This window comes from Merops nubicus, unplaced genomic scaffold (assembly GCF_000691845.1).
Source record: "Merops nubicus isolate BGI_N331 unplaced genomic scaffold, ASM69184v1 scaffold7610, whole genome shotgun sequence".
Taxonomy (NCBI): Eukaryota; Metazoa; Chordata; class Aves; order Coraciiformes; family Meropidae; genus Merops; species Merops nubicus.
In genome coordinates, this window is record NW_008584746.1 from 9,775 (window position 1) to 19,767 (window position 9,993).

The following is a 9,993-nucleotide window of genomic DNA, read 5'->3' on the forward strand; positions in this document are numbered from 1 at the left end:
ATGCACAGAATCACTTGTAAACTGTATCTGAAGAGAGCACCTTGTTCTTTATGAACATTCCTTTAAAATCTACAGTGTTTATTTCCAAATTTCTGTCAGGTATTCCAAGTTGCAGCAATGTAGTTGAAAATGACTGAATCAAAGTGATGCTGTGTGGCATTTTGCCATATAAAAAGCTTGAAGAAAAATGAATCTCTAAAGAGTTCTGAAATGATGCAACCTAAATGTTGATAAGGCAAAGAAAAGAGAACTTATGGAAGCTAATTTTTCAAAATAAGAATAATTAGTAATGTTTTACTTAAGCTTCAAGGTATTTTGGCAAACATGCTAGACCTTGAATATATAGGAGAGAAGAAAGTATTTCAAATGATTGGTTGAAGATGTGGCTGTGGGAATGCTAACAGACTACTTTGTAGCTGGGGAAAACTGACTGACTCCTTAAAGATGTGTTCAGATTCATTCAGTGGTTTAGTCATCTCAATTGCATATCCTGTACTGAACAGAAAGTGCAGCTGAAATCTCAGATGTGCATTAAGCCTATTCCAAAGAAAACCAGAGAAGGTGGGTAAAACAAAATACCTTTTTTTTTTTTTTTTTGTCTGTTTTCTCATTGAGTTCTGAAGCTGTGCATCCTGTTAGAAACTGGGTTGATATGAAGCGCCGAGTTGGGGCATACAGAAGATGCTACTTCTTCTCTCACTGTGCTATCCCAGGAGAACCATTGATAGTCTTGCACGTTGCACTCACCAGTGATATCTCCAGCAGCATCCAGGTACAGTCACTGATGCATTTGGTACACATCAAAGTGCTCAAATGGCAATGTACTCCTTTAAAATCTGTAATTCCTTACAATTTGGGAAGGTTTGGTTTTCTTTATTTTTTTTAAGAGATGAGAGAATTGACACTTAAAAATTAGAGGGGTATTCTGTTTATCTGCAGTATTATGTAGGTTGAAGTTCTGTGGTTTTGCTCAAGTGCAAGAAGAATAAGGAAAGATAAATACATAAAAGATAGCAGATGAGATGAAAACTTCAAAGCTGTTGTGATTACTTCTGAAAATTATAAACCACGTTAGTTATTTCCTGCATTTGTCAATGGATAAGCAACTCTTCTTTCTACTTTTTGATTAGATTTTTGTTGTTTCTCACAGAGGGTAATGAATAAAACAGTGGGAAGAAGTGTTAACACATTTGAAAGTTAAAAAGCAAGGATCCCTCTCTCATAATGATGATAACTACTACTTTTTTAATTGCTATTTTCCCAGGCCATAGTGAAAGAAGTGCCGCCTTTAGAAACAGAAGATGCAGACAAAATCACAACAGCCATTTTCTACTCCATCAGTTTGACTCAGCAGGGACTGCAAGGTGTGGAGCTTGGGACTCACCTCATCAAGAGGGTAGTAAAAGAGCTGCAGGTGGGTGTGCTGGGGTGTACTTAAAGTGCTGTTTGGCCAGTGTGCTCCCCACTTCCTCTTTTGTGTCATTGCTCAAGGCAAGGAGCTGCTAGGTCTTCACCTGCACTTGCAGCTCCTTACCACATCAACCTTTGGAGATGTGCATAGAGTTAGAAGGACATTTTCTGCTCTTGGTTAATGCCTGCTAGACATAGATACCATTAGATAGCTGACAGGTAATGCATGAAGAATTACTTATATTTGCCTGATCCTGTGCATGGGTTGGCTAAAAGTCAAATTAGAACATTTCTGTTGAAGGTAGGTTTTATACAGCTGTGTTTTGCAGTATAATGAATGACATGACTCATGGCTGTCTCAGCTGAGTGCGTGGGGCACTCTTAGTGCTTGCTAACAGGCTCCCTTCCCAGCCTCTGATCAACATTTTCTCTCTTCATTGTACCTGACTGCTCCTTTTTCAGTGTCTTACAGCTGCTCCAGTAACAAAAATACTTCCTGTACATGAATTAATTTTCTTATTTGTTATATAGAAGTGCCACTGGCTGTGTGCAGTTTGCATGCTTGCTTTGAATATGCCTATTTTTTTAAAAAAGTATTTACTTTCCCAGGCATTTCTTGCAATGTAGTAAAGAAGATCTCTTTTGCATCTGAAAATCACAGGAATCAGTTACTCTAAGTCAGTTCTATGAATTCATATAGTATCATTGCATACTATGGGATTATTTGTAATAAGTTTAGGACTTCTTATAGAACCTTCTTCCAAGCAACTGGAGAAAGAAATGAAAATTCATTAATTTATATATAAAGTGGTGTGAAAGAGACAGTCACATTTCTGTGTGGAGTACATTATTTTATTTAGTAGTCTTTGCTACTAAAACTATTACCAAAGCTACCACTTAAAAGTAATGATCACTACTTGTGTTTATATTGATTGTTCCAACATATGTATTAATAATGAAGTGTGGAAAATTGTCTGTGATTTATAACTTCAGTTCTACTTAGAAAAATTATTTAAAAATGGATGCACCAAATTTCTACTGCTACGAAATGATTTCTTGTCAGCCACTGAATCATAGCTGGCTGCCCTGAAATTTTTTTATCATTTTATTTTAATTTTTGTTTTTAATTGATATTTTGGCTTAAATTTGTTGCTTCTTGCTTGTGGGATAGCTTTTAGATTAGCTGTCTAAAGTGCAGTAGTCCAGGTATAATTAGGCCATGCCATCTGTCTGATCCTGACTGAGAGGAAATTGAAATAAATCCATGCAGTTACCTGCTTTCAGATTAATTTCTGAATAATTGAGTTGCTCTCATAGAGTAATCCTATTGACAACATATTAGTCCATCACTAATTGCTTATAACACTAGAAAAGTTATGGGTGAATTATAAAGCAAAATAGACTTGCCATATTTAGATAACCTTTGTGCAAGGTCTAAAATTTGATGTGTTCCTTATTTATACTTATGGCAATTTCTACATTTCATTGTAAAATCCAGCCCTTCTTCAGTGTTCATCAGACACCTCATGAATAGGAGACACTTTGAGATGCTTTAAATACAATCTAACCATAAAATTATTGCCTCAAGCTTAAGTCAAGCTGAGTGCTGTGTGTAGAATGCCAGAGATGGAGGTCTTCCTCTCTTCTTACATTTCGTACACTGCTTTAGCAATAACAGCACATTTTTTACATGTTAAGGTTTGGTATGATGAGTTGGAAGTGTCCTTACTTGACTATGAAGCTGTAGCAAAAGTTGAGCTGCCTGTTTATATTTCTTCTGTATGTATTAAAGGTCCAGCAGCCTCCATGTACTGCCTCTGCACCATTCTTTGATACTAAACCTTGTTGGGCTACCACTGTAGGGCTAAAAGAGTTATGCAGGATAATCCACAAGGGTTTATCCATGATGGATGTGGTTCTTTAATAGTTTTCCACTTTTTGATGTTGTTAATGTTTTCTTCCCGCTTTCTTCCCACTCCTTCATGCTTTCTTCCTCTTTGTTCCAAAGTAGTATTCTTGAATTTCTTGTCATAGTTTTCTTCCACTTTTTGATGTTGGTAATGTTTTCTTTTTCTTCCCACTTTCTTCCCACTCCTTCATGCTTTCTTCCTCTTTGTTCCAAAGTATTGTTCTTGAATTTCTTGTCTTGAAGTCTGCAAGAGCCATCTCCCAGTACGTATTTTACATCTGTGCAGTGACCCTAAATCATCATGCTGCTGTTACCAGGATTATTTGGTGCACTTCTGTAACGCCTGCTTGTTCAGCTGACTTTGAACTTTCAGTGGAGAGCAGCCCTGTGTTTTTCAGCTTCAAATACTCACACTGTGAAATTTCTACAAAGTTAGATTGTTCAGGGCAAAGGCATATGAGGAGTAATACTCTTGGCAGCCTGCTTACCTATCTCACAAAATTCAGGAAGTTCTACTTCAATGCATTAATTGTACACGTGTTCTCCTTCTCTCTGGTCAGATGGAAGCAAAGGACTTCCAAGGTTGTCTGTTCAGATTGGACATAACTCTTTGGAGCAGCATTAGAGTCAGTTGCTTTAAAAGGGACAAATGGTATGGCAGTAGTGCTGAGCTGACTTGGTGACAGCAGCTGAAACAATATAGCCTCAGCAAAAAAATTCTGGGTCAAAAATTACATCTCATTAAGCAAGCTTCCAGCAGCCTTTGTGAAAATAGATAGTTGAGGTCTCTGATAGGAAGAGTTTTTTATATAACCTCTGCATGGCTTTGCAATAAACAAATCTTATTTAAAGTGCTGCTAAGTCACCAAGTGTTCCAGGTTACATGAGCTGAGACTCTTTTATTTCACTGATAATAAAATGCTTTGGGAAGAGATCGTTTGAAGGGCTTGAGGAATTTGTTTTTCACTGTATCTGAATTGTTGATGATTAATACACTTATAACTTGCCATTTGGTTGAGTTAACTTTTCTGGACATACGTTTGACCTGCAGAATGTTGTTTGATTTTTATTTTCCCAAGGCACTGCAAACTCTTAAACTTTTTTTATCCTCTAGTGAAAATCCTTTATCTGACTTTGCGTTAACGTAACCTGCTCTGACACTGCTGCTTCTAAGCACCATTGTAACCTCAAAACTGAATCCTCAGCTGTCATTCTTCATAAGGAAAACTCCAAATGTCTATCATTTGATGAGAAAAAGACATGCACTAAGTTAGAAATATGCTAATAGCCACTCTTCTTTTTTTTTTTTTCCATACCATTGAAGCCTTTATTTGGCAAAATTTTTAAAAATAGTACCAAGACATTGATCTACTAGGTTTACATTATAAAGTTGTGTCTATAAATTCAGTACCAGGATCCTTAAAATCTCATTAGTGAACAGTTATGATAGAGCTTAGCTTTTCAAAAATCATATTGATAATTTTCCTGACTTAGTCACATACACTGCTAAACAGGAATGTGTGTAGTGTAGCACTTCTCACCTTCAAAGCATGTCAAGCACAGATTCCCTCATGAAAGTGTGTCTTGCAAATGGGTTTTTATTGGGACTGTTAGGAAAACTGCAGCAGTAGAGGCTCTGGTGAAGATTACAACCCTCAATGTTAAGCACTGTTAGTTTGTGGCACTGCATAGAAGTTAATGGCCCCTGCTTTAGAGTTTTTCACTAATTTAAGCAGATGGAGGATGTAGAAAGTTGAGTTGCAGAAGTGGGTCCTCAGTTTTATCTCTTTAGATGTGCACAGTTAGCAGTTTGAATCTTTAATCTCTACCTAGGTGTTCTAATTTTGCATTTGCCACAGGTATAGTATTGTAACTGGGTTAAAGGGAGGGATATACTGGAGGTCAGAATAGGACCTTAGGGTTGTAGCTTGTCACATACAAAGGGTGTCCTGGGAGAAAGTGTGTGGCTCTAAATAGGAAATTTTTCTTGTTTTGGTAGTTACTTGACAAAAATTTGCTGCAGAGTAATACAGAAGGGTTCTGTAAACAGGCTTCTGTTGTTATCCAGGCATCTCCTCTCTGGATTATGTGGGGAAAGCAGTGGAATGAATTCCTCAGGCTACTGATACCACTTTGGTTCCAGCTCTCCCTGCAGAAATCTGAAAATAGGCTACCTGTGCATTCTGTGTAGTCTCTTGTTTATATTAATGTATATAAAGCAGGGAGCAGACAACAGAAATAATCTATTGCATTGCTTAAATTTAAGCTTGTATTGTTCCCAGAAATGAGTTGTATTTCAAAACAGTTTCAGACAAGTAGTAAGAAAACAAACAAACCCCAAATTGGTTGCTGGAAAATGTGCAGGCAGATGCATTTCTAGCAAGCTGATAGGTGCTGGTGGATGTGTAGACAGAGAGATTTCTCATTAGACAGACATTTAATTCCAAATGTGTTTATAGCCACTCTAAATGGTCTGTAGCTCCACAGAAGGTACATCATAGCAATTCCGTCTGCAGATGACAGGCAGAGATAACTGTGGTGAAGCCTTTGAGAAAACTGCTTAGAATTTTATAGCCTGTGGCATTTAGGGGAGAAAACTGATAGCTAGTATGTGACTCAATAGAATGCTTAACAATTGGTGGCAGATTTTAGCTTTCTGCTTGGGCTGTTGATAATTGCCACCTTAATTTGATCTAGGTGACCTGGGGAGATCATAATTTCCCAAACAGGCTTTGCTTTCATTGATGAAAAATGTGACCTTGGCCTACAGCTTTCAGAGTGCACGACAGTTTCAGATGAGATATGGATAATAGGAGAAATGTGCACTCTGCTGCAATAAAAAAAACCAACAAAACTGAAAGAGGACCAAACCCAGAAATCTACCCCAAAACGAAATAAGCAGCTGTTTCTTAATGGTGTGTGGGTTTCTGACAAGAAAATAAACATTAATGGATCTCCACCAATAGCCTGAGAAACTAGTACATCAGTTTAACAACAACATAAATGTGCACAGTTTGCTGCATCTATTTCTTTTTCTACAAGAAACAGCCGCCTCAGATAAGCTCCTAAACTCAAGCATTTATCAGATATATAGTAGCCTGTACTGTAGCTTCAAAATGGGGTCACTTTCCCATGTTTTATCTGTCCTAAGAAGTAAATACAGGCACAATTTCCCATTTTATATTTATTAATAGAGTAGGAGCTAGTAAATTCTTGACAGAAATTTTGGGTTGGGCTTGGCAAACAGGTCACTTCTGAAAGTGAATGATAAACACAGAGCAGACAACATCAAAAGGAAGCAAAAAGTCAACTGCTTAATTAGGAATTTTGCAGTGGTTATATATTAATACATAAATATGGGAAGAAATGGTTCATCCCCACTTTTGTCGTGGATGGTGCATAGGGACCCTCTCACCTTTGCAAGTGGGGAGGTGAGGTTGGAATTGTTTCCCTATGGAAGCAGTGGCCACAGCTCAGCTCCTGGGTGAAAACCCCTGTTTGGTACCTCTCTTCAGTAGTACAATAGTACTTGCAAACACCGTGCTTTCTTAGCAGTGATGGTGCAGAAAACTTCCAGGCTTGGCTTCTCTTGGTCCAGTTGGTTTTTCCTTTTACCTGAAAGAAGAGTTTCTGCTTCTCAAATTTCAGTGTTACCTTCCTTCTTCCCCTGCCAGGTTTTAACCCCAAATATCTGTGAAGAATTCCTGAAAGAGACCTAAGCAATATATTCTCAAAAGCACTATCTTCAATAGGATGAGTTAATATAGTTAGGAAAAAAAACCCCAAAACTTTAAGGAATGTAATCCCATTTTTGGGCCATAAACTCGCACATCCTGTATTCCTTGAATCCCTTCCCAGGGGAAAGTAGACTTTACAACCTTCTTCTCTTCCCTCCTTTTTTTTTTTTTTTCTTCCTCCTTTTTCATCTCCACTGCACAATAGTAACATCTGTACTCCCTCTAGCAGCACATCTAGGATTTCTCATTGCTAGGTCATTAATTTGAAAACTTTTACCTATTTGTCCCTATCTCTTGTGTTTTCTGTGTTATGGACTAAAGAGGAACTTTAAAGCACAACTGGAATGAAGACACAGAAGAACGAAACCCCATTCTGAAATCCAGTCTCTTTTGGGGGAGCTTGCTGCTGCTTAAGGCTGCTGACATGAAAAGGGTTCTCATTAGAGCTTACAGGTTTGTGTTTCTGTACCATAAGGTTCATTTTCAGTCTAACACATCCCAGGCAGTTGCTGAGCTCCCATCCATCATTGTTGTGTGGACAGGCAGAAGAGTACTGGGTCACTGAATCTTCAGAAGGGAGTTGTGGCCTTCCCTTTTGGGCAGAAATTCATCTAGCAGCAATAAGAGTTGACATAGAAAAGGTCAGGATACTTGACAGCAGACTGTCTGAGCAGCTAAGCTGTGGCTGGTCACAGTAGAGTCACCACTGCTCAGCTTTTAGTGTGCTGTTGGAGGGATGAAGGTAGCAAGTGATGCTGCTTGTTGCCATCTTGACAAAACTGAAAGCTGTTGACTTTTTCTGCAGGGACAGATTCTTTGAAATTATTTTTTCAGTAGCCTTTAAAGATTCACTTCTGTGTCTTCTTTCTCCTTTTTCCTCCTCATACTCCAGGACATCTGTGGTTTTGTGCTATAGTGTTGTCTTTGGTGGGAGCTAGTGTTCAATCAAGGGAAGTGAAGCTGACAAGGGGGCATCTGAGCAGAACTCTCCCCTACTATACTAATTAGGATCCTGCTGCTTTAAAGGAAAGTGGACTCCAGATATGATGGTTAGATACACTCCTTGATCAAGAAACACTACAGGGAAGCAGATGAAAGGTGACCAGAGGAAAATTTAGTGAGTGCATTTGATTCTGTATTCAAATTGTATGAAGTTATTTTGAATTATGCTTGGGTAAATAGTCTTTATATCAATGGGGATGGAGATAGTGTGAGTTTGGGAAGGGGAAGATTTTTGAAGGTCTATAGAGTTGCTTTATTCTGTTCTCAGTTTTGCCCTTTTTTCCAAGTATTTTTTTTTTAATTTAGCCTGGCCATTGCTCTCTTTCAAAAGCAGAGGGGAAACTTTACTCAAAAGGCTGAACTACCTACTCTGAGAAACATCCTTTTAATTAAAACATGTTTTCTATATCCATGCCTTTTGTAGCCATGGTCTGCAGTTAGGAGCACAACTGTAATAAACTGTTAAATTTTATAAATGCTATGTTCTCTAAAATTGTACAAAGAGATGCTTAGATATCAGCAGAAATTGCCTTCCACAGACATCTCTTTCCATAGATTGACAAAGAACATTTTTTTCTTTTATGAAATGCAGATGTGATGAAATCTGATAGTTGTATTTCACAGATCTTGTCACAGACTTACGCTTCAGAATTACTCTTAAAAACAAAATATCATCGTGTCCTTTGGAGGAGACTTGAAAAAGTCACAGGAGATCAATGCTTTGCTAGCACTGTACTATCTGAGCACCTGACTGCAGCCATGGAGAATATGACACAGTCAGGGTCTCCTGTGTCCTCTGATTACCAAAATGGCTGTTTTGTTCAGTAAGATACAGAAATGAGTGTTTTTATCAAGTAATTTGCCTTTTATTTTATCCAGTTCTCCAAGGAGATGAAATGAGGCGTTTCTTTGCATCTTGCTCTACCTTTCTTGTTCCTCTGTGGTCCCAAAAGAAGAATTCCTTGGCCTGTGTCTCTGTGTAACAGTCAGAGAAGTTCAGCTAAGGGGAGTGAGTGAGGTTTTCGGGTGCATGCAGCCATCAGTCACAAAACTGAGGAGGTGGAGGATTTGGGCTGGCTGCTGCTTCTTGTGCCAGAAGCCAGCAGAAGGGCAGCGAGCTCTGTGTGGGAGCTGTCAGTAACCACTGAACGTTACTGCAGTTGTGGGGGGTTACTGGAAGGGGTGCTTGGCTGTGGCGTGGGAGGGAGGGGTTCCTGGCAGCAGGGGCAGTGTTGTGGGGGGCACGGGTGCAGCTCAGACACGCCAGCAGTGATCCTCCCGTCACATTTCCTGCCCTGAGGTGGCACCTGAGCGACGGCGACTCTGTACCGGTCATCTCAGTAGTGCTCCAAGTGGAACACATGCACTTTGTACTCATTCAGAGGTGATTTTCTGCTGACATTAAGATGCTTCTGTGGTGTTGATCAATGTCTTGGTTCTTACCACTTCTTGCCATATGAGCAGTAATTAAAACAACGCTGTGGTGGCTTCGGTTCAGCTCCGTCTTCCCTCTGTTCCTTCCCCAGTCTTGACTGATGGAATTTTTGCTAATTCCAAGTGACAGGGAGTTTAATTCTTCACGTTGGTGTGCCCCAAAACTTCCACACGGTTTTCCTTACGTATGTTCTGCTTTCCATGATGATAGTTAACAGTTTTTACTCACAAACTAGTAGGAGTTGAGAAGTTTTAATTTCTTAAGTATCAAACTGATTTTTTTTCTTTTATTGCAACTATGCATTTCTTATCTTGCTACTTTATCATTGTACTTTACTGTTTGGGAAGAGCATGGAAAAATAGCTGGCCTATATAAAAAAGCTCTTCCAAAATTCAGGAAATACTTCTGTCCATTAAAATCATGCCTCTCCTGATTCTACAATAGACTGAAATAATAAACTGCCCCAATTTAAAAGAAGATAGTTACATATGAAAAACAAA

At 38.8% G+C, this 9,993-nt stretch overlaps 1 protein-coding gene across 1 annotated transcript in view; it reads left to right on the plus strand.

The window, feature by feature from the left end:
- LOC103777632 (malonyl-CoA decarboxylase, mitochondrial-like) overlaps positions 1 to 1,414 on the plus strand; it is a gene marked incomplete at both ends in the record, with an annotated part of 11,183 nt that extends 9,769 nt beyond the window's left edge. Inside the window, 2 exons of the mRNA XM_008945194.1 lie at positions 616 to 772; positions 1,265 to 1,414. Of these exons, the coding sequence (XP_008943442.1) occupies positions 616 to 772; positions 1,265 to 1,414 (307 nt within the window). The remainder of the gene's footprint in view (positions 1 to 615; positions 773 to 1,264) is intronic.
- Positions 1,415 to 9,993: the final 8,579 nt, after the last annotated feature.